General features: G+C 41.1%; 1 protein-coding gene across 3 annotated transcripts in view; it reads right to left on the bottom strand.

Annotated features, from left to right (window-relative positions):
- Positions 1 to 16,817, bottom strand: part of MYO16 (myosin XVI) — a 615,829-nt gene that overhangs the window by 304,744 nt on the left and 294,268 nt on the right. For all 3 annotated transcript variants that reach the window (XM_042930188.1, XM_042930181.1, XM_042930176.1), the window contains exon 11: positions 7,895 to 8,005. In XM_042930188.1, the coding sequence (XP_042786122.1) occupies positions 7,895 to 8,005 (111 nt within the window). The remainder of the gene's footprint in view (positions 1 to 7,894; positions 8,006 to 16,817) is intronic.

Raw genomic sequence — 16,817 nt, 5'->3', positions numbered from 1 at the left:
AGAGATTATCAGTCGATATCTAGAAAATTACAAAATGTCTAGGAATTATACAATACATCTGCAAATAACCTATGAGCCTAAAAAGGAACTACAACGAAAATGAGAAAATATTTTGGTTATCTCCTAATTTGTGAGATGCAACTGAAGGTATATTTAGTATGGAAATTATTGCCTGATATGATATTTATAATGCTAGAAAAGAAGAAAAGCTGGTAATTAACGATCTAATTGTCCTTTTCAAGGAGCACATCCGATCACATCAAATTATACAGAAATAAATAATCAGTATAACAGTAGAAATTAAAAGAATAGAAACAAAAGTCAGAAGGTGGCCTTTTGAACAATGTAATGAAATGGTGAGTACCCTAACAAGACTTTGGAAACAAGAGAAAATGCATAAGCTACTAGTATCCAAAATATGACATTACTACAGACAGTATAGACACGAAAACAGATGAAGAGATATTAGGAATCATACTTTAGTCACTGTGGCTGGATATTTAGATAATGTGATAATGTGACAACAATCCACCATCTTACCAAAACGAACACAAGAAGATACAGAATGTCTCACGACTTTGTTTTTCTGAAAAAGAACTTTGAATCTCTAAGAAACCTTTGCACCAAGAAAATTTAAACTTCACTGGTGAATTCTTCCCAACATCAATGAACAAGATAAATGTTACACAAATTATCTTAGAATATAACAGAAAAGGAACGCCGTTACATTTTAAGAGGCCTGCATAAACTTGGTATTACACACCTAACTCGTATATTCAAAGAAAGAAAAGTTATAGGTTTCTCTCTTTCGTTAAGTACGTGCAAAAATCGTGAACAAAATATTGACAATTTAAATCCAGTAATACATTCAGCAGATAATCTGTTTCAACCAAGTAGGCTTTATTCTAGTAATGCAAGGTTGGCTTCATATTAGAAAACCAACTGTTACAATTTATAATGCTAAAGAGTAGGGATGCCTGGGTGGCTCAGTCAGTTGGGCAGCTGAATTCAGCTCGGGTCATGATCTCACAGTCTGAGTTTGAGCCTTGCATCGGGCTCTGTGCTGACAGCTTGGAGCCTGGAGCCTGCTTCAGATTCTGTGTCTCCCTCTCTCTCTGACCCTCCCCTGCTTATTCTCTGTCTCTTTCTTAAAAAATAATACATACTAAAAAAAATTTTCCAATACTAAAGAGTAAAGAATAAAAGCCATATGATCATCTCAATAAATGTCAGAAAACATTTAATAGTATTTGATGCCCACTCCTGACTGAAAATAATAATAACTTTGAAAAGTATTAATATAAGGAAGTTAATCAAATAACATTCAACTAGATCTATGGCAGGGTTACTGCAAACAACGTGCTTAATGATAAAACATTGAAAGCTTTGCCCTGGGATCCAAAACGAGGTAGGGATGCCTAATGTTGTTACTTCCAGTCATCTTTCTATTAAGAGTACCATCCGATGAAATAAAATAAGAAAAGAAAGTAAGGACGCTATCAAGATTTAAAAGAAAAAAATAAAAGCCATTATCTACATACCATATAACGGTATGTGCTGAAAATCCCAAAGAATCTCCATATAAATCCATGTTTACATATGAATTTAGCAAGATTGGCAGATAAAATATGCATATTACAATTGAATTATATCTCCATATTTGTCATAAACAATAAGAAAATGAAATTCCCTTGTTATTTTCAATAAGAAAATAACATTTATTATAGCATTATAGCATTATAGCATCAAAACTTGAAAAATGCCCAGAAACAGATAATATAAAGGGTCAAGAGTTCTACACCAAAAATTTAAAAATGTTCCAGAGAAATGAAACACAACCAAAAGAGGGATATTAACCTTCCATGATATATAGAAGAATTCCATGTGTTAAGATCTATCATACTGCCATAGTGATTAAGATCTTTCAGTCCTGGTTTAGACACAAATGGATCCATCCATACAACAGAATATGGATTCTCCTCCCATGGTCATCTTGTTATGGCAGTGGGGAAACACTACTCTGGACACTTCTCTTGCACCACTGTGAAATCACTTCCACCCTAGTAACATACATTAAATGTTAAAGTTAAAACAATCAAACTGCCATAAGAAATACAGGAAACTAGCCTCAGCCAAATTTTATGACCAAGGCCAAATTTTCTTAAGTGGGACACAAAAAACACTCAACGTAAAGAATTTTGTGAAAATTGCAAACTTCTATTCTACACACCTATTCTACAGACCTATTCGCAGACGAAAATGGAAGCCGCCAACTGGGAGAAAATGCTCACAACATGTACATCTAACAGAGAAAGAATATTCTGAATGTATACAAATTCCTACATATTGATAAGAAAAAGTAACACGACCCATTCATTTTTAAATGCCAGTATAACTGAACGGTCATGTCCTGAGCCAAAATGGCCAAGTGAGCAACACACACCTACAGGTCACCATCATCAGGGAGTGGGAAGATGTGAGCTCAAACCACAATGAGATAGCAGACACCTGCCAAGATGGCCGGAATCCGTAAAAACTAACAGTACAACAGATAAGACTGAGTATGCTGTGGGTGGGCAGGGTGTGGAATCCTGAGCTGTGTGGTGGGTAAGCACTCTGAAAAAGTATTTGGGTGTGTCTACGAGGCTGAATGTCCCTGTGATGCTGCCATTCCCGTGCTGGGTTAACGCCCTGCGAACAAAGCTCTACGTGGCCCCCACAGAAATACGTACTCATATTCGCACATTGCCAAAAAGGGCATCAGGATGGTTTCTAACAGTATGATCCACCCAAGTCACATAATTGTAATGGTATATTTTGAAACCAAAAAGTGGAGACAACTCAAGGGTTCCTCAACCGTAGAGTAAATACATAAATTAGGATATATTCATACAGCAGCTTATTTTACAAAAAAATGGGTAGCTATTGCTGCCAGCAACAAGATAGATGATTATCGGAAATATAACAATGAATGAAAGTTGACAGAGGCAGAAGAGAACACCCTGGATGATTCCCTTTAGAGAAAGAGAGAAAAAAAATACAAAATGAATCTGTAGCTACATATACGCCGAAATCTTTTTTTTTTAATTTTTTTAACGTTTATTTACTCTTGAGAGAGAGAGACAGAGCGTGAGCGGGGGAGGGGAAGAGAGACAGAGGGAGACACAGAATCTGAAGCAGGCTCCAGGCTCCGAGCTGTCAGCACAGAGCCCGACGAGGGGCTCGAACTCACAAATCGTGAGATCATGACTTGAGCCGATGTCAGACGCTTAACCAACTGAGCCACCCAGGAGCCCTGATACACACTAAAACCTTTTTAATGATTAGGGTCAACTGGGGAAGGTGCTGCTTATATTTCATTTCTTTATGAAGCTGCTGGTTACTTGAGCCTGTTCACCAGCTGAAAATTCATGATGCCATACACCCGTCACAAGTTGTGCCCTATTCTCTCTACGTGCTGTGATGCAATCCAATATTGACTTAGAAGGCTTGGCCACTGTGTTACAGCCACGTACAGGAGAAAAGAAAAGGGCAATGATTGCCCCAAAGGGGAAGCTTTACAGTGAAGTATCTGAAAATTGCTCAGAAAAATGAAGAATAAGAGATCGAGGGAGAATTGGGAAATGTGCTAGGGAAGGAAAAATGAGGAACTAAAAAAAAATCAAAACACTTCTAAGTTGCATTTTTCTATTGATATATAATTTTTACTTTGGTCTGATTATTGAAAGCATTTGAGACTGCCTTTGCAAATATATTTTGTGATAAACAAAAACATTGTTCAGAAAAATGTGATCTGAATGTCAGCGATAGATTCCCAGAGTATGAGCTTGTATAAACCTATGCCATATTCTCAAGAGGCTCTGTTGATGGAAGGGAACGTTATAAAATGTTTTTTTTAATTTAGAAACCTACAGATTTCCTTTACCTCACCTTTCTAAAATATCACTTTTTTTTTTAAGAGAAAGAATGTGAGCAGGGGAGAGGGGCAGAGGGAGAAGAGAAGAGAGAATCTAAAGCAGGGTCCAGGCTCAGCACAGAGCCCAACAGGGGCTTGATCCCATAACCTTGGGATCACGGCCTGAGCTGAAATCGAGAGTTGGATGCTCAACCTACTGAGCCACACAGGTGTCCCTTACTTTTTTTTTTTAATAGCTCACTTCTAGTGCACCTGAGTGGCTCAGTTGGATAAGCGTCCAACTTCGGCTCAGGTCATGATCTCACGGTTTGTGGGTTCGAGTCCCGCGTCGGGCTCTGTGCTGACAGCTCAGAGTCTGGTTCCTGCTTCAGATTCTGTGTCTCCCTCTCTCTCTGCCCTTCCCTTGGCTCATGCTCTGTCTCTGTCTGTCTCAAAAATAAATAAAACATTAAAATAATAAAAAAATAAATAGGTCACTTCTATTAAGTGTTCACAAGGGTCTATAATAGATTGAGTGGAGGGACATGGAACGACACGGTAGGTACTGCATATGGTGGGTGAGGCTTCAGATATAGGCTAGGGGGCAGTGCCAGCTTGGGAAAACGAGTCTGTCTACAGAATTTCCAATGTTCTCCAAGCTAGACAGACTTCAACTTCTGACACAAGCTAGCCTCTTGAGCTGCTCTTAACAAAAAAAAACCTGCTACATCCCACGGGGTTGCCTAAAGGGAAATGTTCAGTCAGTGGCTCAGGTGAGCCAGGCCGCCTACCTGGCTAACCAGATATTATAGGAGCCTGTGTTTATTTTGTGGGGTTCTTTCATTATGAGTCTTGAGTCCTACCAGTGTGTTTATAAAAAGAATAAAGAGAATATTTCTTCCATGTTTATCTGCCATCCACAAAGAAATATGATTGCACAGTCTATTCTCTCTGTTCCAGTTGACCGTAATCATTCAGAGAATGAAATGCCTTTATTCTCTGCATTTCCTAGCAAGCAAACACCTCATCTCTTGCAATTAATTTTGTTTGGTGGTTTGGGCACGTCCTACTGCTACGGGCTATATGGAAACTTCCCAATCTGATATCCAAATGGAATGCTATGCACTTAGTTAAAAGAGTCAGTTACGTTTGCTCCTGGGTTTTGGCACACACATTCACACACACACACACACACACACAAAAGACAAAGAAAGAGAGAAAAAAAGAAAGAAAGAAAGAAAGAAAGAAAGAAAGAAAGAAAGAAAGAGAAAGAAAGAAAGAAAGAAAGAAAGAAAGAAAGAAAGAAAGAAAAAAGAAAAGAGAAACCTACAGATTGTTTTGAAAGATCACCTTATATAACCAGTCAGACTACAGCAAAAAGAGGAAACTCCTGGTTAAACAATTAATTCTGCTGACATGTGTTATGTTGGCACTGATGGGCCAGTGGTAGCAGTGGGGGTCCATTCTGCATATATTTTGAAAGGAAGGTTGCTAAGATTTGCATTGAAAACGTGACTTGGGACATGGAAGAAAGACTAGTACCAACACCGAAACTAGCCACTTTGGGCTGAAAGCTGGAGGAGGAATAAAAGGGGCAGGGAGGGGGGAGGCATGCAGGGAGCGTGGTGGGGGGGGTGTGCGGGGGTGGGAGGTCACATGACCAACTCTGAATACAACATCCGCTGAAACCAGGGTTTCTGTATTTGTGGCAAGGAAACTTCCATTTCCAATTCATCATGGACTGATACTTTTGTAAAACGTAATAAAAATGAATTCCTGTAAATGTAACATTGGAAAAGACAAAGACATACAAAGCACAAGCCTGGATTCTTTTCAGATTCAACAGAAGGAAATGAAACCATCAAATTGCCAAAAGAGGTTCTAAATGCTTACTCTCCCTGCAGAACGGTAATAAAAAGCTCATACACCCAATGGTTCACAGGATACTTTGAAAATCACTTGTTATTATTCAATCAATAATGTTGAAATTGCTTGTCTACCCATTAAAGGAGAGTTCCAATAACATAACTTAGAGCACTCATCACAAAATTGATCCCAGATGATTTAGCTCTTCAATATTTCAGGTATGGAAAGGAAGAAAATCACGTCTCACACGGTGGCAAATTTAGATTTTATGTGAGCTTGAACAAAGCAGGGAATATTAATTCTGATGGTCCAGAGAGAAAGAGAAACCCAGTGAGCAGAGAGAGTCTAAGAAGAGGGTCTCGTGTCGGGAGGAGCTGATAAACAGGAAATACCTGTCACTTGCGACTGTAAAGTGCTTGACCAGGCCTCACGGTAAGTAAAATCAGCATGGGTCCTATTCTCACTGAGCCAGAGCCCCGAACAGCACCCAAAGATCAAACAAGGGACCGGTAAGGTATAAAATCACAAGCAGTCACAAGAAAGATCCATCACAACTTTATCTGGGGAGGTTTCCTTGAAGACTGAAGAACTTTTGAGGGGGAGTTTGTGAAGCTAAGTGTTTATTTCATGGGGTAGAAAGAGAAACTTAGGGGAAAGCAAAACAGGCCGAGAAAAACCCTGGTGTAGACAGGAAGGCAGCTGCCGGAGGCCGAGAGCATCAACGCTTAGTGTCCGGGGGCCGGATCGTGAATGAAGATTGTGGCTGTCCTCCCATGAAAAACGAGAAGCCACAGAGAAGTCAAAGAACGGGGGTTTCAAGATTACACTGGTTCATTACAAAAATTACTCTAGCTCCTTGTGAGGTCAGGTGGAGAGGGAACAAGTTTGTCTCTGGACGGCTGGGAGGCGGTTGGGGAAGAGAGGACAGTGGACTTGATGAGAACGGTGACCGCCAAGAAGTAGACTAAGTGGGTATGGGGGAGACAGAGGCACTTGAGAAGCATGAAGGAAACACAGAAATCCAAAACAGTTCAAGCAATGGTCTTCTGGCAATATAATTAAGAAGTCAAAAGGAGGAAGTTGTGGTAGAAGAGAAGAAATCAGCACAATGCTAGAAAAGGTGAGGGAACAGAATAACAACAATACGCAAATCACAAGAGTAACAGGGGCCAAGGTCATCAGGTTTCCCCACTTTATGCCAATGACGTAATTCCCTTCATTTTGATAGAAACATTTAATTTTACGTGTATTTGCAGAGGCGGCCAATTCATCCAAGCGTTAAGAGGCTGTGCTGAATTTGCGTAGGTTAATCAGCACCTGGCGATTTATGACTGGTAAGGAAATCTCAGGCTTCACATTTACATGAAAATTACTTAATCAATTTCTCGGTAGACCAGGAGAAAAAGGGGGTTATCAAAAAGGGATAGCAGATATGGGCATAATCAGATTTCCCTACAGACATTCTGATTGAATTGCTATGAGTTGAACATAACAAATTCAAGGACAGAGAGAGTCGGACAGAGCCAGAGACTGAGATTACATGGGGTCTAAATTGTTCTGTGCATTGGAAGAAATAACACATATAAACCAGGGCAGAACCACAGCAAATTAATTCTCCATGCCGTTTGTCAACTGTGTCATATATTCATATCCTGTTATCAGAGATGGGCGTATAAAGTATTTACTTTACAGACAAAGCGTTTCCTGATAACTGAGAGGGACAATAGTTTCTCTTTTCACGCACACTGACCTGAGGAGTCAACTCTACTTCCTCAGCTTTCTTTTCCAGATCGGGCAGGCTATGTAGAACACAGGAAACAAACAGCATTTTGATAAGTGACTTGAAGATCCTTCTGTTTCTAGCAAGATCTTCTTCCACAGCAAACTTGACAACCGGAAAGCTGTCTACCCACAGGGTATTACCTTTCACTTAACAACTCTGAAATTTGGATCTCTGCTGAACCTGCCTTGGAACTCAATCAGAATGAACCCGAACTCCGAGAAATCCACCTTAAGCTGTCAGCATGCCCAGAGACAACACTAAGCCCTTTACCTGTAATATCTGCAGCACTGAAGGGTAAACACTGGCAGCAAGACAAAGGCAGTGCAAAAGGCAATTTCAAGGGCACTTACATATATCTGATTGTTCCCAAAGCGCTTCTGAATTTCATAAAGCAGGCTGCCATCATTCAGCTCACTGAGAGTTGCTAGGTCATCACTGGGAGCAGGAGGCATCAGCTTGACCTGGGGAAAAACATAAGTGAGATCAATTCTAATTGCTTTCCAATCAACTTTCTTCACAGCTGGATGTCCCAGTTTCAATTACATGTCAAAGGTTTAAAGGCCACGTGAGCCTGAAACCGCTATTAAAAGATGAAATGGTTCACTTCCAAGGAACAAAAAATTCAACAGCCACAGAGAAACGTATTCAGATGAGAATTTCGGTCCTGTGCCCGTGAGTGTGCATGCACGCTCACACACACGCACTGATACGAACACCCCCCGTGTTAACCTTACGTCCCGCAAAGGCATTAGTCTGTCAAAATTATTTCAGCATGTTGATTTTAAATGTAGACACCTGAGTCCTCTGTAAGACAAGCAGCTGAAAAGCTCACATATTTGCAGCGTTTTCCAAAGCTAAAGCAAAAATTTTCATATAACCCTTGTTGGCGTGGTGAAGGAAGCAGTGTGCCTGGAATTTACTTTCTGCATGCATGTAGGAGGAGGCCAGATTTTGAAAGAAGACTCCAGAATCTTGGCTTGGGATCTTTATTCTTTTCAACATTACACTTACAAGGAAAGTAGCTGTGAGATTAAGATAATTCTGCCATCAAGAAAAAAATGCCTCCCTATTCTATTTCATGGAAAGTGACAGAGTTAAAAAAAAAAAAAAAAACACCTGGGAAACATTTCAATTAAAAAAGAGATGAATTTGAATTTGGATTAAATGTAAATCTATCATTTACGAGTTAAGAATGGACAATTTTTTTTTGTAATGTTTATTTATTTACTTTAAGAGATAGGGAGAAGGGGCCTGTGTGAACAGCGGAGAGGCAGAGAGAGAGAGAGAATCCCGAGCAAGCTCCACACTCAGTGGGAAGCCCAGCACAGGGCTTGATCTCAGGACTGTGAGATGGCGACCTGAGCCGAGATCAAGAGTCAGACCCTCAAGTGACTGAGCCACCCAGGTGCCCCACAAATGGACAATGTTTAATTTTACATACACAAGATAATGTTGTGCAAACTAGACACTCAATCTACTATGACAGCTTTGGTTTTCTTATGTCAAAACACAGGAGAGCCAAAGAACAAGAATATTGTGATTAACGCCTCTGTGGGCTCGTGGGTGCCCATAGCGAATTTTTAACAGCAGCAAGTTTACTTCTCTTATTTGTGTTCGTGTTTGCATTCTCTACTTGCATTTGCAGTTTGTATTTATAGTTGCATTACAAATTTTATTATCGTACACACCACTGTTACATAATTTGAAATTAAATATTACTGCTGATCAGCTAAATGTCTATGGCACTGACAATTACAAGTCACTGCCCTCCCAGACTGTTTATAATCCTAATGTATTAATAATGGAAACTCAAATTCTTTACTGGGAATCTCAAATGGTCAGAAGAGTGGTTTGTTTTTTCTTCCAGTTAGGAGGGTGTCATGGCCGTGGGCTCTGGTATTTGAGACACCACCATTTGGGAAAATAGCAAATACCATATTTCAATACGTATTAAAAATGTATTAAAAATTAATTTGTGGGGCGCCTGGGTGGCTCAGTCGGTTAAGCATCCGACTTCAGCTCGGGTCATGATCTCACGGTGTGTGAGTTCGAGCCCCGCGTCGGGCTCTGTGCTGACAGCTCAGAGCCTGGAGCCTGCTTCGGATTCTGTGTCTCCTTCTCTCTCTGCCCCTCCCCCACTTGTGCTCTGTCTCTTTCTGTCTCTCAAAACTAAATAAATGTAAAAAAAATAATTTGTAAAATATTCCAGACCTCATAAATGTCAAGAACAAGCCTCTCCCTGCCCCCCAATATTCCCAACAGAGCCAACACTTTGGGTTTATTTTCTCTGCTTTTCTAGCATTTAAAGGAAATATGCCTCAAAATACCTTTCAGAATTAACCTGAAATTAAGGTGCATATAACGTAGTCTTATTCAACTTAGTTGACTAGTTAATTTTAATTAGTTAGAGGCATAGCTTTAAGACGTTGATACTTTCACAAATACTTACTTAAATAGTTGAGCAGCATCCAAAAGCTGGTACTTGTTGCTGACAAAAATAGAAGTCATAATGTTCCACAACCCCCAGTATTTTCTGGGTTGTCAAAATCAGTTTTGGGATTGTGTGATATCTATGTGTGTTTTGTTTTGTTTTTTAACACAATACACTTAGTTCTACTTTGAAGAGTCTCATAATCCGAAAATGCTGCCAGGTAAGTAACTAGAAACGTGCTTGACGTACGCTGTGTTTGATTCGGTATTTCGTATCAGTCAGGCTCATTTGGGTAAAAATCTTACATACTGATTTGAGCTTCCCCACCTTAAATGCTAGAAACTGAAGCACATTAAGAGATCGACTGTGTGTGTGTGTGTGTGTGTGTGTGTGTGTGTGTGTGTGTGTTGCCTTAAGTTTTTATTTATTTTGAGAGAGAGAGAGAGCACGCACAAGCTGGGGAGGGACAGAGAGAGAAGAAGAGACAGAGGATCACAAGCAGGCGCCTTGCTGTCTCTGCAGAGCCTGACGTGGGGCTCAGACTCACGAATCATGAGCTTGTGACCTGAGTTGAAACCAAGAGTTGGATGCTTAACCAACTGAGCCACCCAGGCTCCCTTACATTGATTATTTTTGTATTCAATGGGATGAATGGGTTGAAATCTCAGTGGTGTATCTTCCTGGTTGTGGGAATGTGAACATTTTTCTTCCCTAACATTACTAAGTCACTTTCAATCCTCTTTCATACTAGGAAAGATAATGATGAGTCCCTCATTGGACGCTGTGAGAATTAGTTTGCATGAAGGCTCAGCAAGGTGCCTGCTCTGTGGATAAGTGGGGGTGGGGGGTACATTGTTACACAGTTAGTAAAACATCTAGAGAGGGCCGGTGAGCACCAAAGATAAACTTTCTGCCAACTTCCCTGAGGACTGCCTTTGGAGGGAAGAGGGAGGAGGCATTTGTAGAGGGCTCTGGGCCAATCTCTGTGGCTCTCAGCAAAGGCACTCATCTTTCACCTGCTTTAAAAATTGGAGTTCTTTTTCATATATCCCTTTAAGGGGAAGGATCTGCTGTGAAATAATAATTTTAAAAAGTCTGAAATTCAGTGATGTGGTCCTTAATCGGTAGACGTAGAACTTAAGGCCCAGAGAAGCCACACGGTTTCCCTGGGGTCACACAGCTGAGCGGTCAGAAGTGGAAGCCGGGACAATAACCATTAGGTAACAGCGGAGAAAGTCTAGCAGATAATGAATCAATCTGACAACGTATATTCAATAGTTTGCCTTTCGTTTTCTTGCTCCCTGGCCCGTAGCCAGGCACCTTGTTCAAGGTTTAGTACAAAGAGGGAGATAAGGGATGAGGTCTTTTACCTCAGTGTTTACACTTTGCAGGGGGAAAAGTGAGGATGGTAAGTAAGAAATCACAATGAGGAAAAGCGCTAGGAGGGAAAACAGGATGCTCTGAAAAGTGACCAAGTGCACTTTGGCTCGGATGGTCTCAGAAGTCCTCTCTGAGGAAAGCGCAGCAAAGCTGAAACAGGACATAACTGCTGGAGGCCGTCCCATGGGGTGTGGGAGAAGACGGACAGGGAGAGGGGAGAAGGGGGTAAGAGTCATAACGTCAGAAAGCCCCCTGGAAGGCGCCCGTGGGCTGCAGGGTGGGAGGAAACAGGGCAGGTGGTGGTGCAGGAGGAGAGGGGGGCATGGGACAGGGATGGGTGGCAGAGGAGGGGAGCCCCCAAACTGCACTGGATTTATTACCTGGGACCCATGTACAAAAGATCAAAGGCTTAGGGGCACCTGGGTGGCACAGTTGGTTAAGTGTCTGACTTCGGCTCAGGTCATGATCTCATGGTTCACGGGTTTGAGCCCCGTGTCAGGCTCTGTGCAGACAGCTCAGAGCCTGGAGCCAGAGACACAGATTCTGTGTCTCCCTCTTTCTCTGGACCTCCCTGCTCACACTCTGTCTCTCTGTCTCAAAAATAAACACTAAAAAAAAAAAAACAAATTTCAAAAGATCAAAGGTTTGCTTATACTGAAAGATACCTGCACTGGGCTACAGGGTCACCGGCTCAAGTGTTTGCCCTTAGACATGAAAGGAACTCAGAAAATAACTACAAATGGACAAGTACGTGTTTCCAAGAAATAAAGACTCCTGGCAAAAGTCTTTATATAGAGAGAAGCATAAAAGAAAACTTTCATTATCAATTTAGGGATGGATGTACATATCTTTTCTTTCCAGTGATTTTGCAATCATTTCCTAAAAGTATCATAATGCACACATGTACATAGACACAGATATTCACCCCCCAAAACAGGTATGTATGTGTGTGTATATAGACACACTTTATACACACACACGAACACACACATATATACGTATTCATGCATCTACATGATATGATACAAGACAATAATGGGTTGCAATAAGTTTGAACAATGCAAAAATAAGACAAAAGTCTCCATCAAGTTAGCATCCATATTTAACTCCCACACCATCATAAAAAGGAGACAAATCAAAAGCGAGATTTTTTTTCTTTAGAAGAAATGGTTTATGTTTCTAAGATAAGAAACTTCCTCTTACAGCCATAGCTCTAACAAGCTCAATGCGGACTTCTGGGTGTATGTTTAGAAAGCGCATGCAGAGTATGAACGGAAGCCCGACATTTGTTCTGACAAGCCCGAAAGAGCTATTGCAGACATCCATTGGTATTTTTGTGGATTTCCATCCACAGTGGCACAGCTGTTTCACAGGGTTAGGGAAAGTACTAGGCTGACAGTAAAAATGTGGAGACGCCTGAGCCTGTCTGCGGTAATGAAATGTGACAAATACAGTGTGAGAGCAGATCAAGGGAAGAATTCCTTGCATTCATCACATCAGGAGCCCAAAATGATCAGGAAGGAGGCTTTGATGATGGATTGTAAGCAAGGTTGTCAGAGGGACACATTCTTTATAAAGATTTCAAAGGCACCGGGGCAGCTGCAAGTAGAAAGAACCAGAAAAACACATCTCCGAATATTTTTATGTTACAGTGGCAGGCTTGATAAGGTCTACTGTCGAAGTCTGCCAAACAATTATAACACAAGATAAAAGCGAGGTGGGATAAATACGTAAAAAAAAAAAATCCTCTCTGAGATTGGCCACTATGATTTCTATGAAGATATATATCCCTATCTATCTGTGTAAAAGGGGAAATCTAGAACATAAAGTAAATAGAGCTCAGGATAGATGGTCAGGAAGAACTTCAGAGAAACACTTTGAGAAATGTTTCGAGATCCAAAGGGAACTTAAGTTTGGGAAACACTCTGATTTCCCTGACTCCAGGTCATCCACACTTGCTTGGAGTGGCATCAGCTTTCCTGTTTTGTTCGTTTGTTTGTGACTTTTCATCCCTGGGAGATTAGCAGTACATGTGCAGAAACCATAAAAGTCCAGAGGACAGAGGAGGTGGTTTGACAAACGGGAGAAAACCATCAGGATCTTGAGGAGGGGAAAAGGACCGAGTATTCATGAATGAAGAGGAGAGAGGAAGTTAGGAAAAAAACGAGGTGGCCAAGAGGTCATAACAGGGAAAAGGGTGATAATCTGACAAAATACTAAGTTTTCCAAAGCTTAAGCCCACCACCGTGCCTAGATAGCATTTTAATTATTTCCCCTTGTTTTCGCTATTCTGTCAGATGTTTCTTTTAATTTTCTTAATGTTTTTATTCATTTTTGAGAGAGATTGAGACAGTGAATGAGCTGGGGAGGGGCAGAGAGAGAGGGAGAGACACAGAATCCAAAGCAGGCTCCAGGCTCCGAGCTGTCAGCACAGAGCCTGATGCGGGGCTCGAACCCACGAACTATGACATCACAACTTGAGCTGAAGTCAGACGCTGAACCGACTGAGCCACTCAGGTGCCCCTGTTAGATGTTTCTAAGACAACAAAATGTATCAGGTTCTTTCACTTCCTATTGCTTCACCTGGCCAAGGGTTTACATTTTTGCGTATGTGAATATGGGTATTTCTTGGACCACAGAAAGAGAATTCTTGCCAACCGTCAAAAGCCCTGTAGCGCACAGGCAGCCGTGGCATGCCGAACCCTCGCCTATTGATGGAACCATCGCAAGTCGACAGGGTTCTGCCAGGTGAACGGGGAGCTCCTTGGGGGTGTCCCCGATGAAGAACCAGATCCAGAGTAAAGAAGTACTTGTGACTCTCGGCAATTTGCTTCAGGTTCTGGAATTTGGTCATTTTCAAACTGAATCTGTAACATGAGTGTAAGTTAAGTAATGAAAAGGGATAATGACTTGTCCATGGTGGGATTTTGAGGATTAGGATAATGCAGGTGAATGCATGGTTAAGCACTGAAATGTTAATACAAAGTATGATTTTGTGTTATTATTATTTAAAGTAATCTACATTTGCATTGAAAAAAAATAAAGCGTGGTGGATGTGTTGACTGGAATTAGATCAATTAAGAGCAGATACATTTAGGGGTAGAGAACTCAGCCATTCTGGCAAAACCTAACATACAGTGAATCTATACAAATAATAACAATAAAAATATAAATACATCTTACTGCATTTTTTAAATTTAATGTTTATTTATTTATTTTGAGAGAAAGAGAGCAGGAGAGGGGCAGAGAGGGGGTGGGGGAGAGGATCCCAAGCAGGCTCCGTGTGGTCAGTACAGAGCCCTACGCGGGGCTCGATCCCAGAACTGTGGGATCACTACCTGAGCTGAAATCAAGAGCTGGACACTCAGCCGACGAAGCCAGCCAGGTGCCCCCATCTTACTGCATTTTTACTCTGTTCTTGGTAATTGTGTTATAACCTTTATAGCCCTCTTCTTTTGTCAGCTCTGTAAAAACCCTGTGAGGACTATACTATGTACCCATTTTATAGATGGGTCTTATGAGCTCAAGGAACCTAGAGTCTAAGCAGCAGACCTGAACCAGAGCATCAGTCTTTCTCTGCACTCCCAGGCTACCGTGCCTTCACTAAGTGGAATAAAAATTGGACCCAAATTTCAAGTGTGAGCTAAATTTTTACAAATATATTCAGAAAGGAAGGAAGCAGAAGAAGGGAGAGAGGGTAAAGTTAGGAAGTCAGGAAGTTAGAGAAGGACAGAAGGAGGCAGGGAGAGGAGAAAGGGAGGGAAAGGCAGAATGAAAAGGAAAGAAAAGGAAGAATGTATAACACACTTCGAAGGAACTTAAGAGGAATTCTCTCTCCATTCTCAGAGATAATACGTGTTCGTTTTGGTGATTATCAGAACCGAAAAAGTTTCAATCAAGCCTTGAATATTCATTCACACAGTTACCATTTAATAAAACCTACATTTTAGAAAAACCAGGAAGGAGAGATATAGTGGTTTTGTTTCGATTTGTAAAGAAATTTTCCACATTCCACGTTTCCCTTTAAAATGCTATTCAGAAGGCTCTTGCTTCCACAAGCCTTTTCTGAAGCTCTCCTGTGAAACGTGAAAGTATAATTCAGCCAGTGGGTAACGTCGATCTTCCTCTGGAGAGAATCAGGGCCAAGGAGGGATGACAGCGGTGCCTTAAATCTTACCTAACATTCAATCTGTCTACTGTTACGAACTGAATTGCCTTCCTCCAAATTCATATGTTGAGGCTCTCAATGTGAGCATTTGGCGATGGGGTCTTAAGGAGGTAATAAAAGTTAAATGAGGTCACAGGGGTGGGGCCCTGATCCTATAGGATTGGTGTCCTTATAAGAGACACCAGACAGTTCTTTCCTTCTCTCTGTCTCTTTCCTCCCCACCACCACCACCTCCCAGATGAGGACACAGGGAGAAAGCAGCCAGGATGAGGACTTTATCAGAAGAAACCTCATCAGTTGGTACCTTGATCTTGTACTTCAAGTCTCTAGGACTGTGAAAAATAAATTTCTGTTGCTTAAGCCACCCAGTTTGTAGTATTTTGTCATGGCAGCCTAAGCTGACAAATACACCTTCTAAAATTTAAAAGTATTGGGGTTCCCAGGTGGCTCAGTTGGTTAAGCGTCTGACTTCAGCTGAGGTCATGATCTCACCATTCATGCGTGGGTTCAAGCCCCACATCGGGCTCTGTGCTGACATCTCAGAGCCTGGAGCCTGCTTCCAATTCTGTGTCTCCCTCTCTGTCTGCCCCTCCCCCACTCACTCTTTCTCTCTCTCTCTCTCTCAAAAGCAAATAAATAATAATTTTTAAAGTATCTCAAAATTACAAAAATCATTTATTAGTTATTTTGACATAACAAAAATTAATGAAACTAAAATTAAATTTTGAAAAGATGGCCTTTGGAAAACCTAGCTAAGATGTCTTTAAATTATCCGAAATTAGAGTGAAATAAAACAGTTTCAAGGATTACTCTGACATTTATAAAATTACTCTGCCACTTATAAAACATGAAGCATGTAAAAATCATTTATTTCTGTAGGAATGGTAACAGAAAATACACTAATTTCTATATCTCCCAGCTCATCAAAGTGATCGCCCATAACCTAGGCACTGCAGGACACACACACACACACACACACACACACACACACACACACACAAAGTACACCACCACAGTTACTTTCCATAAATGACTCTTAGTGGTTGATTTTTCTTTCTTATTATATAAAATAGTTGGATCTTTGAAGGAAACAAAAAGCATACTCCATGTAATAATCAAAATGACGACCAAACACATAACTGGAAGTATTCAGGAATCAGCATACTGGCTGAGCTCACGTTCCTGGTATAGAAGTCAAGAGTATAAAATTAAATCCTTCTAGGGGCGCCTAGGTGGCGCAGTCGGTTAAGCGTCCGACTTCAGCTCAGGTCACGATCTCACGGTTGGTGAGTTC

The sequence above is a fragment of the Panthera leo genome, chromosome A1 (genome assembly GCF_018350215.1).
Source record: "Panthera leo isolate Ple1 chromosome A1, P.leo_Ple1_pat1.1, whole genome shotgun sequence".
NCBI classification, from domain to species: Eukaryota; Metazoa; Chordata; class Mammalia; order Carnivora; family Felidae; genus Panthera; species Panthera leo.
This window is presented reverse-complemented; position numbering and strand designations above follow the sequence as displayed.